Genomic DNA, 23057 nt, shown 5'->3' on the forward strand with positions numbered 1-23057 from the left:
AACACTCAGTATTATTCAGAGCCTCATGAAATGACACTTTATAAATATTCTACAGACCCTACTGAGTACTACTCCCTACCCTTCTTTTACATTGGCACAAGGAATCAATTGCATTGGGGGCATTTTGTTTTTTACAATGGAACATGTTTTAAAATCCAGATTTAATGCAAATGTCACTTAAATATGAACAAATATGAATCATCGTTACTGTTTAGACAATAATTTTACATACATCACGAATAAATATAGGTTGAACATATTCTACTATTACGTAGGGACTTTTATTTGGAATGGTTCAGAAATTACGTGACCCGGAAGTACTTTTTCCAATGTTGCTGACGAGATGCTGATCTGCTGAAGGCTGTGTGGGTGAAAACATGGCAGGCATGAGTGCAGTGGGTCCTGGGTCGGCTTCGGCTGCTGGACCGGTTCAACAAGGACTTAAAGAAGCCCTGATTGAGACGTTGACGGCTATCCTGTCCCCGGTTCAAGAAGTGCGAGCAGCCGCGGAGGAGCAAATAAAAGTTTTGGAAGTGACAGAGGGTAAGCATGGATGCTAGCATTGCGAGACCAGCTGATGAAGAGAGTGGAATGGCATGATAACTTCCATGCATATGGGCCTTTACGGAAAGATACATTCTAGCTAGCCAGCCACAGCATACAACACAATTACTGTCATGTTACTACTGTTAACGTTCGCTCGCTATGATAAAACAGAATATGTAGCTAGTTAAGATGTTCTCTCCTATTCAATTGGCGCAAATTAATCTAGCTAGCTAACTTACTTATTCCAACTAGCTAGTTAGCAGCTAGCTAGTTAGCTAACAGACAAACCATGTGTGTGAAGCGCACTCTACCTCCACAATCCTTGCTTGCTTGTTAAACTTAGCAGCAATTTGATTCCATTCTCTGTGAAGTATGTCAACACATGATGTGGTGGACCAATTCAATCAAGAAGACACTGCCTGAAATTAAAATGTCAATTTGACTAATACAAAGAGCTAGCTAGCTAGATGGGCTGACTGTATACAGCAGATAAGACAATTCTTAGTTAACTTTAGCTAGCTAGTTACCAAATTACTTGTGTAATGTTATCTCGGGCCTTGCGTTCCACTTGTGATTACAGAAGAACATAGTGTTGATGAATCTATAATCAAAGCTCAAATCGTGTTAGGGTCGCTATAGCAACCATTCGATTTGGAATGTCACGTTTTCCCGCGAATATGATTCCGTAGTATTCCCGCCTTGCGGCTTCAAGCCTTTCTACACTGATATAAAATATTTGTATAACTAACCCTGTGCGGACATCATCAGTGGTTTTGACAACTTGTTTTAATTTTTCAGCAAAACAACAACGTATTGTTCCTTGTTCCCCTTTGAATAAATACATTTTCCATCTGTCAAATACTGCACACGCCCTTTTACCCAATGCATGTTGAATGAATTATAGCTGCCATATATACTATTTAGTTTGGCCAACTTTTGGAATTGTGAATATAGTTCTAATTCTAGACCTTCAGATACATACCATTGTTTAAATGTTCCCCATGTAATGTTAATATGGAGCTAACATGGTTGTCATAGAATGTTGATGTGTCATGTAAATGCAGACATTCGCCCAATTCTAAATACATGGCTCTAGCTATACCTAGCTATATAGCAAAGTGTAGTAACTCGCTAGCTACCCTAAATCAGCTTGCCACTAATCCAAAATACTGTGGGGGGTGAATATAGGGACAGTGTGTACAGTGCCTTTGTCTGTGGCGTTCCTCCAGCATGACTAAAAGGCTGATTATGCAGGCTGTCTGTCGGGATCCACTGTAGTGTCACAGAAGCAAGAATGGGCCCGGCAGGCCTCTTTCTGAGGGAGCTACTCTATGTATAGCTAGAGCTGTCAGCACTAACATTGTCTCTTGGACTCTGATGTCACTCTCAGTTAAAGCTGGGACAGAGCGTAGCACATTGTAGGGATGAGGTTCTGTCTGAGTCTCACTGACTAGCCTAAAACACATTGGAAGAGTTCTCCAGTGCTTGTTCCAAATGCTCAAAGGTGCTTAATCGATATAATGTCATAAGTGCTGAGCGATTAACCCCCCCCAAAAATGTCAGGTTTTAAACAACAAATTGGCCGACTGTTAAATGATTTGAATTCCTTTTCATTCCGTTTTTTCCTCAATGTGCAGTTTCTCTAGAGATAAATCAGATCAAGCCCAAACTGTGTGATGTAGTAGGGAGTTGTAGTTTCCAACAGGCCAATATTTTACATAGTTTAGCACATAACTTGGTAATTAACTACAATTACCATAATCCCATTGCACGCCTAATTGTCTGGTCTGTGTGGGGCACGGAGCCGGAGAGAAGAACGTGCAATCGAGAGGGATAGAGAGCAGTTGCTTCGCAGTATCTCTACCTGAAAATACATGATCTAAGTGATTGATAGTTGGTATTCAGCAGTTATAAAGTATGCCTTATTTACTTTGATATCGTGATTTTGTCAGACAGCACAGGCAGCAGCTCTATAGAGATGAGATGATCACTTGGAATGAAATAATAGTTGTCAAACAAATGTACATAACAACTGAAATATTTTATTAAAGTAATGTGAATAAATTATGGTTATAAGTGATAAGCAGTAATGGGCAGTCACTACTGTCATGGGACTTTTATTAATAGTTTTATTCTGTTACAGCGTTCAACCCACAATGCGTAGTGCACTTAATGTAAAAAAAAAAAAAAAAAACTATAAGAATAATAACAATTGAAAACCGTGTTTAATATAATTAATCCGACCTCAAATCAGTAATCACTCAGCACTAAATGTGATATGTATGTTTTGTTTTCTTCAAATCAAAGTCATGAATCCAATCATAAGAATATTTCTGACATTTTGTCCCTTCCTTGCATGCCCGTCATAGTTTCCGATATTGCACGTCATGTGAGGCTAATGTGATCTGATGATTGGTGTGTTCTTGATGATCTGTCCACTGTGTTGATGTTGAAGAGTTTGGAGTCCACCTGGCGGAGCTAACTGTGGACCCTCGGGGAGCTCTGGCCATTCGTCAGGTTAGTAAGCAGAAACTGTCATTCTTCTTCTATTCCAACTCTAGAAGTATGCTAGTGCTCTATTGTGTGTGTGAGACCACATCTCAGTATCTATTTACTCTACTATATCAATCAATTATACGTGTGTGTTTTGTCCAGTTGGCCTCAGTCATCCTTAAGCAGTATGTGGAGACCCACTGGTGTTCACTATCTGAGAAGTTCAGACCCCCAGAGACCACAGACCGGGTAAGCAAAGCCACACGCCATTCTTCCAACTAAACAAAATGTATCATTTTTGATGCCTGAAAATTTGAAAATATTTTGAGAAAGAGGAGTTACAAAACCACTGATGCTGCCTAAAATCTCTCTCTCTTTCTCCTCTCCAGGCCAAGGCAGCCATCAGGGAGCTGTTGCCAGGAGGTCTGAGGGAGGCCATCAGTAAGGTGCGGTCCAGTGTGGCATATGCTGTGTCGGCCATTGCCCACTGGGACTGGCCTGAGGCCTGGCCTCAGCTCTTTACCATCCTCATGGACATGCTGGTCAGTGGCGACGTCAACGCAGTGCACGGGGCCATGAGGGTCCTCACAGGTACACGCACATCCCAAATTGACCCCTTTTCCTGTACGCCGTTCCTACTCTTAACTGTTTGTATGCATGCATCTCAGTGTATTCACATCATTCTTCTGGCTTTTTCTCACAGAGTTTACCCGTGAGGTGACAGACACTCAGATGCCTCTGGTGGCTCCGGTGATCCTGCCTGAGATGTACAAGATCTTCTCCATGATGGAGATCTACAGCATCCGTACCCGCTCTAGAGCCGTGGAGATCTTCTCCACCTGTGCCAACCTGATCTGTGCGATAGAGGAGCTGGAGAAGGGAGCGGCCAAGGCCCTGATCTTCCCCGTGGTGCAGCAGTTCACTGAGGCGTTCATTCTGGCCCTGCAGATGCCTGATGGACCCTCCTCAGACAGCGGCCTCAAGATGGAGGTCCTCAAGGTGAGAAGATGACCACAAGGATTTATACACCCAGGAAGGCTAGATGAGGTTGGCCTTTTGGGATCTGTAGGTCAGATGTTGTAGGTTGTGCTGATCCAACCTTTTCACCTATATCTCTCTTCGCCAGGCCGTGACAGCTCTAGTGAAGAACTTTCCTAAACCCATGGTGTCGTCCATGCAGCAGATCCTGCCCATCGTCTGGAACACCCTGACAGAGAGTGCCGCTTTATATCCTTCACACTGCTGCAACCATGTCCTCTCCACTTTCATATTACGTTAGCTCAATGTCTATTAATTCCCATAGCTTTGGTTCATATCCGTCAATAATGATTGGCAATGTTCCTCTTGGAATGTGAGCTATTCACCTAACTGTAGAGGGTGATCAGGTAAACACTGGTCTGTGTCCTGAGAATGGGGTTTCCTTAACCAGCTGTGCACTTATGTCAGAACAGAGGTCAACTACACAGAGGAGGTAGACGATCCAATTGACTCTGATGGTGAGAGTAACCTTACTGTCTTGTTCTTATTTTCATGCATTTAGATCACTTGTTATTGTTCATGATTAATTGAACTTTTAAAATGATTAAATCAATATGTTACATGGGCTGATCTAGAACATACAGTAGATGGATTTAGAAAGCATTATAACATACAGTAGCTATAGATAGATTGTAGTATAGAACATAGTGAGCTATTACTATATCATTTCCTCAAGTCCTCTAGATCTGGTCCAAAGGTGTGTGTGTATTTACAGTGCATTCGGAAAGTATTCAGACCGCTTGGATTTTTCCACATTTTGTTATGTTACAACCTTATTCTTAAATGGATTTTAAAAATCCTCATCAATCTACACACAATACCCCAAAATGACACAGCGAAAACAGGTTTTTAGACATTTGAGTGAATGTATAAAATAAAAAAAACATAACTTATTTACATAAGTATTCAGACACTTTGCTATGAGACTCGAAATTGAGCTCAGGTGCATCCTATTTCCATTGATCATCCTTGAGATATTTCTACAACTTGATTGGAGTCCACCTGAGGTAAGTTCAATTGATTGGACATGATTTGGAAAGGCACACACCTGTCTATATAAGGTCCCACAGTTGACAGTGCACGTCAGAGCAAAAACCAAGCCATGAGGTTGAAGGAATTGTCCGTAGAGCTCCGAGACAGGATTGTGTCGAGGCACAGATCTGGGGAAGGGTACCAAAACATTTCTGCAGCATTGAATGTCCCCTAGAACACAGTGGCCTCCATCATTCTTAAATGGAAGAGATTTGGAACCACCAAGACTCTTCCTAGAGCTGGCCACTCGGCCAAACGGGGGAGAAGGGCCTTGGTCAGGGAGGTGAGCTCTGATAGAGTCCCAGAGTTCTTCTGTGGAGATGGGAGAACCTTCTAAAAGGACAACCATCTCTGCAGCACTCCACCAATCTGGTAGAATAGCCAGACGGAAACCGCCACTCAGTAAAAGGCACATGACAGCCCACTTGTAGTTTGTCAAAAGTCACCTAAAGGACTCTCGGACCATGAGAAACAAGATTTTCTGGTCTGATGAAACCAAGATTGAACTATTTGGCCTGAATGCCAAGTGTCACATCTGGAAGAAACCTGAAACCTCCCTATGGTGAAGCATGGTGGTGGCAGCATCATGCTGTGGGGATGTTTTTCAGCGTCAGGAACTGGGAGACAAGTCCGGATTGAGGGAAAGATGAACAGAGCAAAGTACAGAGAGATCCTTGATGAAATCCTGCTCTAGAGCACTCAGGACCTCAGACTGGGGCGAAAGTTGACCTTCCAATAGGACAATGACAATGCAGGAGTGGCTTTGGGACAAGTCTCTGAATGTCCTTGAGTGGCCAAGCCAGAGCCTGGACTTGAACCCGTTTGAACATCTCTGGAGGACCTGAAAATAGCTGTGCTGCAACCCTCCCCATCCAACCTGACAAAGCTTGAGAGGATCTGCAGAGAAGAATGGCAGAAACTCTCCAAATACAGGTGTGCCAAGCTTGTAGCGTCATACCCAAGAAGACTCGAGGCTGTAATCGCTTGCGAAGGTGCTTCAACAAAGTACTGAGTAAAGGGTCTGAATACTGATGTAAATGTAATATTTCAGTTTTTTTATTTTCAATACATTTTCACACATTTCTAAAAACCGTTTTTGTTTTGTCATTTTGGGGTATTGTGTGTAGATTGATAAGGGATAAAATAATTTCATCCGTTTTTGATGAAGGCTGTAACGTAACAGAATGTGGAAAAAGTCAAGGTGTCTGAATGCTTTTCGTGTGTGTACAGTACCAGTCAAAAGTTTGAACACCTATTCATTCTAGGGTTTTTCTTTTTACTCTTTTCTACATTGTAGAATAGTAGTGAAGAGACCAAAACTATGAAATAACACATGGAATCATGTAGTAACCAAAAAAGTGTTAAACAAATCCAAATATATTTAACATGTTTGATTCTTTAAAGTAGCCATCCTTTGCCTTGATGACAGCTTTGCGCACTCTTGGCATTCTCTCCACCAGCTTCACCTGGAATGCTTTTCCAACAGTCTTGAAGGAGTTCCCACATATGCTGAGCACTTGTTGGAAGCTTTTCCTTCACTCTGCGGTCCAACTCATCCCAAACCATCTCAATTGGGTTGAGGTTGGGTGATTGTGGAGGCCAGGTCATCTCATGCAGCACTCCATCACTCTCCTTGGTCGAATAGCCCTTAGACAGCCTGGAGGTGTTTTTGGGGTCATTGTCCTGTTGAAAAACAAATGATAGTCCCACTAAGCGCAAACCAGATGGGATGGCGTATTGCTGTGGTAGCCATGCTGGTTACGTGTTCCTTGAATTCTAAATAAATCACAGATGATGTCACCAGCAAAGCACCATCACACCACCTCCTCCATGCTTCACGGTGGGAACCACACATGCGTAGATCATCCGTTCACCTACTCTGCGTCTCACAAAGCCACAGCGGTTGGAACCAAAAATCTCAAATTTGGACTCATCAGACCAAAGGATAATTTTCCACCGGTCTAATGTCCATTGCTCGTTTTTCTTGGCCCAAGCAAGTCTCTTCTTTGTGTCCTTTAGTAGTGGTTTCTTTGCAGCAATCGACCATGAAGGCCTGATTTCACGCAGTCTCCTCGGAACAGTCGATGTTGAGATGTGTCTATTACTTGAGCTCTGTGAAGCATTTATTTGAGCTGCAATCGGAGGTGCAGTTAACTCTAATGAACTTATCCTCTGCAGCAGAGGTCACTCTGGGTCTTCCTTTCCTGTGGCGGTCCTCATGAGAGGCAGTTTCATCATAGCGCTTGATGGTTTTTGCTACTGCACTTGAATAAATGTTCAAAGTTCTTAATTTTCCACATTGACTGACCTTCATGTCTCAAAGTGATGATGGACTGTCGTTTCTCTTTGGTTATTTGAGCTGTTCTTGCCATAATTTCGACTTGGTCTTTTACCAAATAGGGCTATCTTCTGTATTTCACCCCTACCTTGTCACAACAACTGATTGGCTCAAATGCATTAAGAAGGAAAGAAATTCCACAAATTAACTTTTAACAAGGCACAACTGTTAATTGAAATGCATTCCAGGTGACTACCTCATGAAGCTGGTTGAGAAAATGCCAAAAGCGTGCAAAGCTGTCATCAAGGCAAAATGTGGCTACTTTGAAGAATCTCATTTTTGTATTATTACTACATGATTCCATAAGTGTTATTTCATAGTTTTGAAGACTTCACTGTTATTCTACAATGTAGAAAATTAGTCAAAATAAAGAAAAACCCTTGAATGAGTAAGTGTGTTCAAACTTTTGACTGGTACCGTATAGGCATGCGTATGTGCCATTTTTTAAGAAACACTTTTATCCAAAGCTACTAAGTCATCATTGTATACATTTTACATACGGAGGGTTTCGATAATCAATCCAATTATCCTGGCATTGAAAGCGCCATGGTCTACCAACTGTGCGTTTTTCTTCCAGGTGAGGTTCTGGGCTTTGAGAACCTGGTGTTTAGCATCTTTGAGTTTGTTCACACGTTGCTGGAGAACAGCAAGTTCAAGAGCACAGTGAAGAAGGCTCTTCCTGAGCTGATCTACTACATCATCCTCTACATGCAGATCACGGAGGATCAGGTATACACCCTCACTCCTGTGTATGTGTGAGAGAGACCGTTTTTTAAATGGTGCTGAGTCTGATGCAGGGTTCACTCAAGGTGCTTGAGATGTTTACATTTCTTGAATTTGTTGGTACTTAAAAAGTACTTGAATTAAAATGAGAGGAGAACAGAAAATGATCTAATATGAAAAATATTAGAAAAATTTATTGGTCTTACGAATTAATTTCCAGGCAGACGACCAAGTTTTATTTCCTCCATTGTTTCTTGCTCTGGTTGCCATGCGAGCATTGGTGAGTCGGCCCTGAAGGGGGGAAAGACACAATGCTGCATCATGCACTAGCGCCAATTCTACATGGACTTTTTCTCCAGAGCTTTTTTGCCTCAATCAAGGGTGTGATATTCCTCTTTATCAAGTGGCAGCTGTGCTCCTGCCGTTCTGGTGGCTGTTCACATGCCGTTTTCCTCACACAGCCCACCAGCTCTTCTGCCGACCGGCGACACTAAAGCTGCCAGTTGGAATGAAGTCGCTTTTTCGTAGCTATTAATTAATAGATTCCCAAATGCACAATAAAAATACAATATAGTCATTAAGCTGGAATTGTGTAGTTATGCGAATAGGAAATGTGTGTTCACCGTCGCAAAACTCTGCTCATCACTACTCAAATTACAACATCAGTACTGACTTACCACTCATGTATTTAGTAAAGAACTAGTGAATGCGTATTATTGAGTAAAACGTGTAAGGTAGTGATGAATAGTAGTGTTTTTTTTATTTCAAGAGGTTGTGGAGATATACTGCCATCTGGTGACGACTACGAACAATTGCATAAAAGGAACTATTACAAATTGATGATCTTTGAAAATAAATGTTAGTGCTTGAAAAAGTACTAAAGCCCTTGAATTTGATTTGCCACTGTCTTTACAAACCCATTTGACGTCATGGTTATGTGTTCCTCATCCGTAGTCTATGATGTCATGGTTGTATGTGTTCCTCATCAGTAGTCGTGTATCTGTAGATCAAGGTGTGGACGGCCAACCCCCAGCAGTTTGTGGAGGACGAGGATGACGACACCTTCTCCTACTCCGTCAGGATCTCAGCCCAGGACCTGCTTCTGGTGAGCACCTCAGTCTGTGGGCAAAGCTCAAATAGCACCCTATTCCCCATATAGTGCACTACTTTTGACCTGTGTGTGTGTGAACCCCATAGTTTAACTCCACAGTTACTTCTGCATGTTTACGTTCTGGTCAATGTGACCTTTCTGGAGAGGAGACTTCTCACTCCAACCTTCCTCCTCTTCCAATAGGCTGTGGCGACAGAGTTCCAGAACGAGAGTGCGGCAGCGTTGGCTGCAGCAGCAACAAGACACCTGCAGGATGCCGAGCAGGCCAAGAACAGTGGCAATGAGCACTGGTGAGGACCACACACCGGCTGCATGACATGGCAAACAGTGGATGCCTCTTAATTAATAGTCCTTGTCTCCTGTTTGTCCTCGGCGTTGAACTGAAAACACGCGTTAGGTGAAAGCAATATGGATGCCTTTAAGGAATTTGCTTTAATCTGTCCAGGTATTTTTGTCAGTGCAGACTGAAAACAAGGTGAAGAGATTACTTTCGACCAGTGTTCCCGCGTTRTGATCCCCTGGGACTGCCCCGCAGAAGAAATATCACCCCGAGAAAAGAAGCACAAGATTGAACTTCACTCAACTTTGTCGCGTTTTTTCCCCCTTAGTTAACACTAACAACGTTTTGATTTACTGTGGGAKTTGTGATCGAATCAATGCAATATTAGCCACTTTCAATGCAACATACCGAAACAAAACGAACTACGCAAGACTTAGTATGCAAAACGAACTATGCCGCAGATTTTGTTGTAGGCAGAAAGCCTCGGAGTAGGATTCTTTTGCATTGACATACACGTCTCAGCCCCTACTCTACACAGACCGGTGCGGCATAACCAATCAGCGCTGCAGTAGGCCTATATGCAAACAGACCATTGCCATATATGGATCTGTGCCATTCTCTTTYAACTGGATTGTGTTTACAGCATGAGCGGTCGTGAGTAGATACTGCTTGTTTTGACATCAAAGCGAGAGCTGCATGTAGCCATGTGTGCACATTTGTTCATYTCCTTTGCTAGTTAGTGAGTTATTAGCCCAGTTATAGATCATTTGTAGTCAGCAATGGGGGAGTGATTGCTTCCTACAAGAGCACAAAACATGTAKATTTCTAGACATCTTTGAAAAGGGAGTCGGGTAAAGAGCTTTTTTATTGTCTTAAAGAGGCAGTGTTGTGTTTTGAGACAGGTTRGAATAAGCTAAGTAGCCAATAGGCAGAGGGTAGAAGAGTTTGTCTGATTCTCTGTAATAATGGTGTGGGAATAATAATGCATTTTATTTTGTAAAGTGGTTTCTTGCATCAAACACAACATTTTCTGTCACCTGCTTATCTGAAGGACATGTGGATAAACAGGTTAATGTCAAGCCCTACATGTTTTTTTTCAAAAGTCTCATGGAATGTAGGTCTACATTGAACACCACACATTGGCTGCTACTGTAGGCTGAATGATAGAACAGCTATTTCCATGTTAAAATATTATAGGGTGCATTTCTTCCATTTTTTTGAGGGTAGGCCACTCTGATAGGCCTACATTATGGTCCAAATAGCCACAGTAGCCTACTTGACCACTGTCTGAAATTGTAACTTAAAGCGGGTACAGCCTCAGTGTTTGCCGTAAACGCCTGCTGGAAGTTGCAAAGAATTTTGACAATGTTCAAGTTTGCACTCAACAGACCTGAAATTTGATCAGTGACAGAAAAAAATGAGCGAACATTGCTTTCTACTATTGAGTTGCACCCCATGGCTAAACCATCACCATGCAGTCATACTGTAGGTGTGCTCTCTCCTGACTCCTGTGTTGTCCCCTCCTGCAGGTGGAAGATCCATGAGGCCTGTATGTTAGCTCTGGGCTCAGTGAAGACCATCATCACAGAGAACGTGAAGAACGGCCGTGTTCAGTTTGATATGCACGGCTTCCTGGCTAACGTCATCCTGGCTGACCTTAACCTCACAGGTTAGTCAGTCTGGGGTCGGTAGCTCATCTCCGGGCAGCCATGTTCAGTTATATTGTTCTTTCAAGAAATGTCTGATTTAGACCGTGGAAACCTGGTGGGTGGACTCAATAGTCAATCATTGATTTTGTGATCAATTGATTACGTGATCAGTAAAGAGTGAGGGAGAAACAATAACCTTCAGACATCAAAGGCCTGGAGGTCTGGACTGTGACTCACGGTACAGTATATGCTTATATAATAACCCCTCCTTCCTCTCTCCCCCCAGCGGCCTCTCCGTTCTTGCTGGGCCGAGCCCTGTGGGCGGCCAGCCGCTTCACAGCAGCCATGTCCCCTGAGCTCATCCAGCAGTTCCTCCAGGCCACCGTCAGCGGCCTGCACGACAGTCAGCCGCCCTCAGTCCGCATCTCAGCCGTACGCGCCATCTGGGGGTGAGGGAGATGAAAGTTCAACACTTAAACCTCCATAGTTCTGACAAGCTGTAGATTCCACTTCTTCAGTCATCATAATAATACCAGTAAGCTAGGCCAGGTAGAAGCAGTGATGGCATACAGTAGGTAGATGGATAAATCCCTCTAGTTTGTCACCCAACTAGCCATATAACACAAACCGTCACTACACCATAACAGTAAATGTGTTGGTATGCAGGTGATAATTCTGTGTGTGTGCTCTCCTCAGGTACTGTGACCAGTTGAAGCTGTCCGAGAGTACCCACGTCCTGCAGCCGTTCCTGCCTGCTGTTCTGGACGGGCTGGTGCAGCTGGCAGCCCAGTTCAGCTCCGAGGTTCTCACCCTAGTAATGGAGACACTGTGTATTGTCTGCACTGTGGACCCAGCCTTCACCACCAGCGCAGAGAACAAGATCTGCCCCCTCACCATTGCCATCTTTCTCAAGTATAGTAACGGTAGGTAACTATAGTAACCTTGGCAGTTGGTGCTCTTGTATTTTATTATTAGCGTATCATTGAGTCCCATAGATAATTTAGGTATTACCATATATATATATATATATATATATATATTTTTAACCTTTATTTAACTAGACAAGTCAGTTAAGAACAAATTGTTATTTACAATGACGGCCTAGGAACAGTGGGTTAACTGCCTTGTTCAGGGGCAGAACGATAGATTTTTACCTTGTCAGTTCGGCAATTCGATTTAGCAACCTTTTGGTTACTGGCTCAACGCTCTAACCACTAGGCTACCTGCCGCTATGACTATCCATTCCTTACAGATCAACCCATGTGCCTCTATCTTACTTTCCCTCCTCTCCCCAGACCCGGTGGTGGCGTCTCTGGCCCAGGACATCTTTAAGGAACTGGCCCAGATCGAGGCGTGCCAGGGCCCCATGCAGATGCGCCTCATCCCCACCCTGGTCAGCATCATGCAGGCCCCGCCTGACAAGATCCCCTCCGGTCTATGTGCAGTAAGTCACCACTGGCCTGGTGCCGCTAGCTACTATGGAAGTGGTTAATTTACAGCAGCACTGTGTGTCGGGGCCTAACAGAGTTGGTCTCAACTCCATTGGTAGTAGTCACCAACCCAGGGCCTAGGCTACAGGGGTGTGAAGGCTTTTAGTCCAGCCAGGTACTAATCAAGTAGTCATTGTCTTGACTTAGTTAAATCTGGTGTGTTAGTGCTGGGCTGGAATAAAAGCCTGCACTCTCCAGGACCATGGATGGTGGTCTGGCCTCCTTGTTTACCATCAACGTTTAGGGTTCTAGTCAGTCATATATTGACAGTCGTCTCCTGTGTTCTCCCTGACAGACCGCCATAGACATCTTGACCACGGTGGTCCGACACACCAAACCCCCGCTCTCTGAGATGCTGGTCTGCCAGGCCTTCCCTGTGGTGGCCCAGTGTACCCTACGCACAGACGACAACACCACAATACAGGTACACACACACTGAGAAGGACTCAAAGATGTTAATACCAACTGCTCTTACACCAGTACACTTTGTAATTATATATTTTTCTCCCTGTATATATAAATTCATGGAAATGAAATTAACTCTAACCCCATTCTCTTCCAGAACGGGGGTGAGTGTCTGCGGGCGTATGTGTCAGTGGCCCTGGAGCAAGTGGGCCAGTGGAGGGACACGGAGGGCCACAGTGGTCTGTGGTACGTGATGCAGGTGGTCAGTCAACTACTTGACCCCAGGACATCAGAGTTCACCGCTGCCTTCGTGGGCCGCCTGGTGTCCACGCTGATCGCCCGCGCCGGCACCGAGCTTGGAGAGCAGTTAGACCAAATCCTCAGAGCCATCCTCAGCAAGATGCAGCAGGCCGAGACCCTCAGCGTCATGCAGGTAGGAAGCAACAATTCTGTTTGTCCCTCTCTGGAACTTTCCTCTTTAAATCTATCAGTGTTCTCTGTGATGTTGAGGTTTCAACACGCCAAGCTGTCGGTATTCAATTTATACTAATCTAGAGCCTTGCATCAATGTTGTCCAGCAATTACTTTATTGCCACCCATATAGACCCTGTTTACATTCGACTCCTCTCCTCCTCTCCCCCAGTCTCTGATCATCTCTCTCTTCCTCCTCTCCCCCAGTCTCTGATCATCTCTCTCTCCTCTCCCCCAGTCTCTTGATCATCTCTCCCCAGTCTCTGATCATCTCTTCTTCTTCGTCCTCTCCCCCAGTCTCTGATCATCTCTCCCCCAGTCTCTGATCATCTCTCTCTCCTCTCCCCCAGTCTCTGATCATCTCTCCCCCAGTCTCTGATCATCTCTCCCCCAGTCTCTGATCATCTCTCTCTCCTCTCTCCCAGTCTCTGATCATGGTATTTGCCCACCTGGTCCACTCTCAGCTGGAGCCTCTGTTGGAGTTCCTGTGCAGTCTGCCGGGTCCAACGGGGAAACCAGCCCTGGAGTTTGTCATGGCTGAGTGGATGAGCCGACAGCACCTCTTTTACGGACAGTACGAGGGTAAAGTCAGGTGAGTGCATCCACACTCCTCAAGATAGATGGTAGAGTAGAATATTTTCAACTTGGTGAAGAAAAGGTGTGTTCCTCTCTGTACTCCTCTTTCCACCTTTTTATGACCTGGAATTGATCCCAATTTAATTTTTTCCCCTTTTTGTAATGTTTGTGTTTCTCCGTCTCTTGTGTTGTCCCTGTGCAGTACGGTAGCCCTGTGTAAGCTGCTGCAGCACGGCCTCAACACCAATGACAAGCGTCTCCAGGACATCGTGGTCAAGGGAGAGGAGATCTTTGGCCCTGACGAGGGCATCCGCACACGCTCCAAGTCTGCCAAGAGTACGACCCACAGCTCACTTCTCTAATTTAGCATTTGGGACACAAAAAAAATATCCTCCCCCATTATCTTGTCTAATGTATGACAAGGGGTGCATTGGCTATATTCTTCTGTTGGTGGCCCAACTCTTTGATGGTATGCACATCTTCGGTCTGTCTGTCTCTCCCCAGATCCAGAGAAGTGGACCAACATTCCATTGCTAGTGAAGGTCTTTAAGCTGATTGTKAATGAGCTGTCTTCAGTGGTGGAGGCCAACACAACCAGAGCTGCCGCAGCAGACTGGAGTCAAGGTCAGGGCTGTGACGGTCATTACATTTTGTCAGCCGGTGATTGTCATTCAAATAACTGCCGGTCTCACGGTAATTGACAGTTAATGAATATAAACACCTTCAGCAGCTCTGGCTTCCACACTCAGCCTACAACACACTGATGCAGACCTTTGAAACAGATACATTTTAAAAACTCTAATAAATCCATTTTAATATAGCCTACACCTTCACAATGAATCTATTTATTTTAGGCAGATCTAAAGAAACAGGCTTTTCTTTAGATCATATTTCAGAAGAACAGAATAGCATATTCTGAGTCATCCTTATATCAGGTACTGATTTGGCTAGGTCATACGACTGTGGGCTACACAAGTTAATTTAGCAGGCAAGATTAGTTTATAATTCCTGTGGCATTTATTTTATATTATGAAGAATACAATTGAACATAGCTGAATAAAATAGAAAGGATATTTTTCCCCAAACAATTTGAGGGAGTGTACACATGCAGCTGTTCTGTGTTGCGCAATTAACAAAGCAACAGGTCCTCCTATGTGTTTCTAATTTAGAGTTATTTATGCTACTTTAGTTGTGATACAAGCGTTAGAATGTATTAGAAATCAGAACATATAGCCTAAGGCTGCATGATGTGACGAATTCTGATTTGAAAAAAGTGGCGTGAAAGTGAAGCGCTCTGTGTCTTGTGCAGGCTGCACTGCACATCAGTCTCATTCACAATTTCAAGAGGACTTGATTATATGCTCACACAGTATTTTCTATTTTCTATTCTCTTCACATATAGCCTACACTACATGACCAAAAGTATGTGGACACCTGCTTGTCAGAAATCTCATTCCAAAATCATGGGCATTAATATGGAATTGGTCCCCCCTTTGATGCTATTACAGCGTCAACTCTTCTGGGAAGGCTTTCCACTAGATGTTGGAACATTGCTGCAAGGACTTGCTTCCATTCAGCCACAAGCATTAGTGAGGTCGGGCACAGATGTTGGGAGATTATGCCTGGCTTGCAGTCGGCTTTCCAATTAATCCCAAAGGTGTTCGATAGGGTTGAGGTCAGGGCTCTGTGCAGGCCAGTGAAGTTCTTCCACACCGATCTCGACAAACCATTTCTGTATGGACCTCGCTTTGTGCACGGGGGCATTATCATGCTGAATCAGGAAAGGGCCTTCCCCAAACTGTTGCCACAAAGTTTGAAGCACAGAATCATCTAGAATGTCATTGTATGCTGTAGCGTTAAAATTTCCCTTCACTGGAACTAAGGGGCCTAGCCCAAACCATGGACTATTCCTACACCAAACTTTACAGTTGGTACTATGCATTCGGGCAGGTAGCGTTCTCCTGGCATCTGCCAAACCCAGATTCGTTTGTCGGACTGCCAGATGTTGAAGRMMGATTCATCACTCCAGAGACGGTGTTTCCACTGCTCCAGAGTCCAATGGCAGCGAGCTTTATGCAACTCCAGCTGACGCTTGGCATTGCACATGGTGATCTTAGGCTTGTGTGCAGCTGCTCGGCCATGGAAACCCATTTCATGAAGCTCCAGACGAACAGTTCTTGTGCTGACGTTGCTTCCAGGCAGTTTGGAGCTCGGTAGTGAGTGTTGCAACTGAGGACAAAGATRTTTACGTGCTTCATCACTCAGCGATCCTGTTCTGTGAGTTTGTGTGGCCTTCCACTTCGCAGCTGAGCCGTTGTTGCTCCTAGACGTTTCCACTTCACWATAACAGAACTTACAGTTGARKYGGGCAGCTCTAGCAGGGCAGAAATGTATCTTAACTTGTTGGAAAGGTGGCATCTTATGATGGTGTCACGTTGAAAGTCACAGCTCTRCAGTAAGGCCATTCTACTGCCGGTGTTTGTCTATGGAGATTGCATGGCTGTGCTCAATTTTATGCACCTGTCAGCAATGGGTGTGGCTGAAATAGCCGCGTCCACTAATTTGAAGGGGTGTTCACATACTTTTGTGTATATGTGTGGAATAATTTTTTATTTTGAATGGCCCACAAAAAAAGTTATCCATAGTCTGCACTCAAATAGCATTTTTTTTTAATATGCCAGGTAGGCTACACCGTTTGTAAAGTGGATTAATGGGCTTAATTTATTTTAATTGAGCAATAAATATAGCAGGACTAGAAACCTGGGATCCACTTGTATTGTATAGTGGCTAGTCAAAACTCTGTTGAATTGAAATACATTTTCCAAAGTTATAGAATTACTGCTGTCTGTTCAGAAAGATATTAAGTAATTAATAATCGTCTAGTACACCATGAGAAGGCCTATAATTTAGCCTCAGAGGATCAGTAGCTGCTTCTTTTTTTAAATGCCTAGCTGTGTATTGTGTGTAGCCCAATAAGGCATAGCATACAGCTGAGAACACGCATCACATCTGTCAGTGAACAGCATGCAGACAAAACAGGCCTTTCGCAAGATTTCAAATACAATCGAAGAGTAATAGGTTGGAAAGCAAATGGCTCCTGCTGAAAAGACTATGCTGTAGGCTATCAAAATATTTGATCAACTTCCAAATATGGTTTTACTACGTAAAACTAGAGATGGGCGTTTGGCACGAACACCAGCGAGTGATCTGCGCATCATTGGGTGAGTCAGTGAAACTGGAAAGCTTTTTTAGGACTATAATTTCCTCATATTATAGCCTACAATATGTATCTCCACACACCTAGGCTTAGACTATTGATGGATTCAAGACAAGGTCGTTTTTATTGATCTCAGGCTACTTTGACACTAACAAACTATGTGAACCCTCTGGATTTCTGCATAAATTTGTCATAAAATTTGATCTGATCTTCATCTAATCCACAACAATAGACAAACACAGTCTGCTTAAACTAATTACACACAAACAATTATACGTCTTCATGAACTTTACTGAACACACCGTGTAAACATTCACAATGCAGGGTATGAAAACTATGTGAACCCTTGAATTTCATAACTGGTTGACCCTCCTTTTTGCAGCAATAACCTCAACCAAACATTTTCTGTACTTGTGGATCAGACCTGTACAACGGTCAGGAGGAATGTTGAACCATTCCTCTATACAAAACTATATCAGTTCAGCAATATTCTTGGGATGTCTGGTGTGAACCACTCTCTTGAGGTCATGCCACAGCATCTCAATCAGGTTGAGGTCAGGACTCTGACTGGGCCACTCCAGAAGGTGTATTTTCTTCTGTTGAAGCCATTCTGTTGTTGATTTACTTCTGTGTTTTTTGTCGTCGTCCTGTTGCATCACCCAACTTCTGTTAAGATTCAATTGGCGGACAGATAGCCCCTGCAAAATGTCTTGATAAACTTGGGAACTTAATTTTTCCGTAGATGATAGCATGCTGTCCAGAGGCAGCAAAGCAGCCCCAAACCAAAGCAGCCCCAAACCCAAACCCCAAACCGTGATACTACCGCCACCATACTTTACAGTGGGGATGAGGTTTTGATGTTGGTGTGCTGTGCCTTTTTTTCGCCACACATAGTGTTGTGTGTTCCTTCCAAACAACTCAACTGTAGTTTCATCTGTCCACGGAATATTTTGCCAGGAGTGCTGTGGAACATTCAGGTGTTCTTTTTCGAACTTCAGACCTGCAGCAATGGTTTTTTTGGACAGCAGTGGCTTCTTCCGTGGTGTCCTCCCATGAACACCATTCTTGTTTAGTGTTTTACGTATCGTAGACTCGTCAAGAGAGATGTTAGCATGTTCCAGAGATTTCTGGAAATCTTCAGCTGACACTCTAGAATTCTTCTTAACCTCATTGAGCATTCTGCGCTGTGCTCTGGCAGTCATCTTTGCGGGACGGCCACTCCTAGTGAGAGTAGCAACAGTGCTGAACTTTCTCCATTTTATAGACAATTTGTCTTATGAACATCATAATGAACATGAACATCAAGGCTTTTAGAGATACTTTTGTAACCCTTTCCAGCTTTATGCAAGTAAACAATTCTTAATCGTAGGTCTTTTGAGATCTCTTTTGTTCAAGGCATGGGTCACATCAGGCAATGCTTCTTGTGAATAGCAAACTCAAATTTTGTGAGTTTTTTATAGGGCAGGGCAGCTCTAACCAACATCTCCAATCTCGTCTCATTGATTGGACTCCAAGTTAGCTTTTGGAGAAGTCATTAGCCTAAGGGTTCACATACTTTTTCCAACCTACACTGTGAATGTTTAAATGATGTATCCAATATAGACAAGAAAAATACAGTAATTTGTGTTATTAGTTTAAGCATACGGCGTTTGTCTATGGTTGTGACTTAGATGAAGATCAGATCAAATTTTATGACCAATTTATGCAGAAATCCAGGTAATTCCAAAGGGTTCACATACTTTTTCTTGCCACTGTAGATCATTTGTACAATATTAAAATAGATTCTGCATGTCTCCAGTCATGTAAAGAGGACTTAGAAATGCATGAAATGCTTTTATAAAAGGACACATTTTTCCAGACCCCAGGCTACTAAAAATGTTCCCCATGGTTAGAGCGTTGGGCAGGTAACCGAAATGTTGCTGGATCAAATCCCCGAGCTGACAAGGTAAAAATCTATTGTTCTGCCCCTGAGAAGAGCAGTTAACCCACTGTTCCCCGGGTGCCGAAGACGTGGATGTCGATTTAAGACAGCCCTCCACACCGCTCTGATTCAGAGGGGTTGGGTTAAATGCAGTAGACGCGTTGTACAACTGACTAGGTATCCCCTTTCCCTGTTTTTGTTCTGGACTACGTTCTCACTTGCAGCAAACCGTATCACGGTACAAATTGAATTGGGTTAAGCCCATCCAAATGTATTAAATTAAAAACAGATATCAAATTTACATAAGTATTCAGACCCTTTACTCATACTTTGTTGAAGCACATTTGTCAGTGATTACAGCCTTGAGTCTTCTTGGGTATGATGCTACAAACTTGGCACACCTGTATTTGGTGAGTTTCTCCCATTCTTCTCTGCAGATCCTCTCAAGCTCTGTGCTCCAGAGATGTTTGATCGGGTACAAGTCCGGGCTCTGGCTGGGCCACTCAAGGACATTGAGACTTGCCCCAAAGCCATCCTTGTGTTGTCTTGGCTGTGTCCTTTGGGTCATTGTCCTGTTGGAAGGTGCATCTTCACCCCAGTCTGAGGTCTGGAGCAGGTTTTCATCAAGGATCTCTCTGTACTTTGCTCCGTTCATCTTTGCCTCGATCCTGACTAGTCTCGCAGTCCCTGCTGCTGAAAAACATCCCCACAGCATGATGGTGTCACCACTACAGAGGAACTCTAGAGCTCTGTCCGTGACCATCAGGTTCTTGGTCACCTGCCTGACCAAGGCCCTTCTCCCCCGACTGCTCAGTTTGGCCGGGCGGCCAGCTCTAGGAAAAGTCTTGGTAGTTCCAAACTTCTTCCATTTAAGAATGATGGAGGCCACTGTGTTCTTGGGGAGCTTCAATGCTGCAGATATTTTTTGGTACCCTTCCCCAGATCTGTGCCTCGACACATTCTTGTTTCGGAGCTCTACAGACAATTTTGACCTCATGACTTGGTTTTTGCTCTGACATGCACTGTCAACTGTGGGAACATATAGACGTGTGTGTGTGCCTTTACAAATAATGTCCAATCAATTCAATGGGAACAGGATGCACCGAAGCTCAATTTCGAGTATCATAGCAAAGGGTCTGAATAGTTGTGAATAAGGGATTTTATAACATTTTTTATACATTTGCAAAAAATTCTAAACCTGTTTTCGCTTTGTCATTATGGGGTATTGTATGTAGATTGAGGACTTTATTTTTAATTTAATCTATTTTAGAATAAGTCTAAGGTAACAAAATGTGGAAAAAGTGAAGGGGTCTGAATTCTTTCCGTATGCACTGTATGTAATATAATATATGCCCTATAGCAGACGCTTTTATCCAAAGTGACTTAGACATGCGTGCATGCATTTTACAAATGGGTGGTCCTGGGAATTTTCCGACTAGCATTGCAAGCGCCATGCTCTACCAAATGAGCTACAGAGGACCACAAACGGCCTTCATATGTGTGTGTTTAGTATTGTGAAGGCAAGTAGGCCCTGTTGAATCTAATCCCAAGCTGTTTGGTTGTGTCACTGCAGATTCAGGTGGAATGTGGGAGGACCAGGAGGCAGAAGAGGAGGAGGAGGAGGAGGATGATGAGGAGGATGAAGGGCTGGCCGGGCAGCTGCTATCTGACCTCATCGCTTCCAACAAATATGGTGAGAATAGACCAAAATAAGTTGATGCTGGATAGTAAACAATGCCGAAAAAGACTTTGCGCAAAAAAACTAACAGAAGTAATCAAGGCACTCATGTAGTGGAATAATTTAAAAGCCCTTATTATTTATGGATTATGCTTTAATAAGAATGAAAAATGCACCGAAGCGTTGCAGCTACAAAATAATTAATGGTGACAAAATAACTTCCCTCTCTCAGCCTCTTCTAGAGGTCCTCCATCAGTGTAGTAGGCAGCCATCTTGGTTTTGGGGCTCTATCTGCCATATTTCACAGGTATCAAAATGTATTTTCAATCTCTCAGATGAAGACTACTATGAGGATGATGATGAGGAGGATCCAGATGCCTTGAAGGACCCCATATATCAGATAGACCTTCAGGTAATGCCTCGCTAATCTACTGATCTGTCATTCAGATTTAGTTCACAAAAACATGACTACTTAGGGCTGACGTGGTTGTGCTCCAACTATGCCCTCTTAATTGACCTTAAGGAAATTGATCAAGTTGTATTGAACAGATTTCAACGGTTTGTCCTTTCGGTTGTATTTTAATGTCTTAAATTCACTTTAAATAAAGTTTGTTGTACTGTGTGTTCCAGGCCTACCTGACAGATTTCCTGACCCAGTTTGCCCAGTCGCCGTGCTACAGCATGTTCTCTGGCCATCTCAATGACGCTGAGAGGAGAGTCCTGCAGACTATCGGCATCTAAACCTGCTCCCATCCACTTCCCTATGTCAACCCTACTAGAACACTCTTGCCCAATCCCTCACTCTCACCAACCAATCACCAACCCCTGAGTGTGGGAGAGGCTCTGATTGGCCAAGCAGTTGTGGATGCTTTACCTACATCTCCAACAGAAGAACATTGGGAGGTAAAGCGGGAGAGATGAGACAGACATGACTTACCCATAACATCCTCTCTCTCTATTCTGACTTAAAGGATGACCAGGAAAAGACTGCGGACTTGTGGAGGGATGTGACGGAAGAAGTTCGAGAGAGGGTTGTGAGGGACACCCTGGTTTGTTCCCAGGGAGGGCTGGGAGACAGTTGTGGGAGACACCTCCTTAGTGGCTCCTCGCTCCTCTGCCCTGTTGTACTTGTGGGAGGACTTTGGAATGTGACGGAGGGGTTGATGTTTTGCAATGGGACAGGCAGGCAGGGCAGCTGTGATATATGGAGTCTTTACTGTGTCCCATTTGTAACTTGACCCACTTATTTTTGTGCTTCTGTAAAAAAAAAAAAAAAACTTCCAAGAGGCAAAAGAGACTTCATGACGACGGACAGACAAAGAGAAACATATCTTTGAGACTGAGTAAGAAACTTTGGTGGCCTTGTTTTCAGAAACCATTGACTTTTCTGATTGGGATGAAAACCTTGAGGACTTCTGGTTGCGACTGGGGCCTGGGTGGTAATGGGGGATTCACACCGTTGCCATGGTGACTCGCCGCCTTTTCATTTCCCTTTACCCACTAGTTGGGATGAAATTTCTCAATAAAAGTCCCAATAGGACACCATTTTTGTTTCCATTGTTATTTGGTCACTTTCCCAGATAGTGAAGAATGGCAGGACAAGTTTTCACACTTGGTCCCTTTCAGACAATTTTTCTGTACTCAGTGCGGTTCACATACTTTTTTTGTGCAGTGTGAACACTCCAAAGAAAGTTGGACCACTCAAAAGAGCATTTGAAGCGAACCGAATGGAGACGTCTGTGTTCGGTTTGCTTTAATCCCGTGGTCCGGTTCCCTATTTTAGGGCAATGTGAACACAAAGCTCCCAAAGTATTATGGTCATTATTCCTGCACCACACACTAGACTACTGCAACACAGTTTCCCCTGCCATAAKCCCTCACATTTGTGGCACAAAGAGAGAAGATGATGTGTAGGTTCGTGGAAATAATGTGTGCTGTTTTTGGATATTCTTTAGCAATTGTCAAGGACATACAGAAATGCCCAAATATATGTGTGGAGTTTGGTGCTGACACAATGTTCAGATTATTTGTTTCCAAAGTGTTATCTATAGACTAAGGAAGCTTCATAAACTGTTTATTTGATTGTAGG

General features: G+C 43.6%; 1 protein-coding gene across 1 annotated transcript; it reads left to right on the top strand.

The window, feature by feature from the left end:
* Window positions 1-331: 331 nt before the first annotated feature.
* LOC111970333 (importin-9) lies at window positions 332-22513 on the top strand. Its single transcript, XM_023997013.2, has 22 exons — window positions 332-543; window positions 3002-3063; window positions 3202-3288; window positions 3429-3630; window positions 3743-4038; window positions 4166-4266; window positions 4477-4535; window positions 8025-8176; window positions 9177-9275; window positions 9465-9571; window positions 11091-11230; window positions 11497-11659; window positions 11907-12133; window positions 12506-12654; window positions 12996-13124; window positions 13263-13538; window positions 14002-14168; window positions 14355-14488; window positions 14657-14776; window positions 20864-20983; window positions 21304-21380; window positions 21599-22513. The coding sequence occupies exons 1-22, from the start codon at window positions 378-380 to the stop codon at window positions 21707-21709; spliced, it is 3144 nt and encodes a 1047-aa protein (XP_023852781.1). The 5' UTR covers window positions 332-377; the 3' UTR covers window positions 21710-22513.
* Window positions 22514-23057: the final 544 nt, after the last annotated feature.

The sequence above is a fragment of the Salvelinus sp. IW2-2015 genome, linkage group LG1 (genome assembly GCF_002910315.2).
Source record: "Salvelinus sp. IW2-2015 linkage group LG1, ASM291031v2, whole genome shotgun sequence".
In the NCBI taxonomy this organism is placed as follows: domain Eukaryota; kingdom Metazoa; phylum Chordata; class Actinopteri; order Salmoniformes; family Salmonidae; genus Salvelinus; species Salvelinus sp. IW2-2015.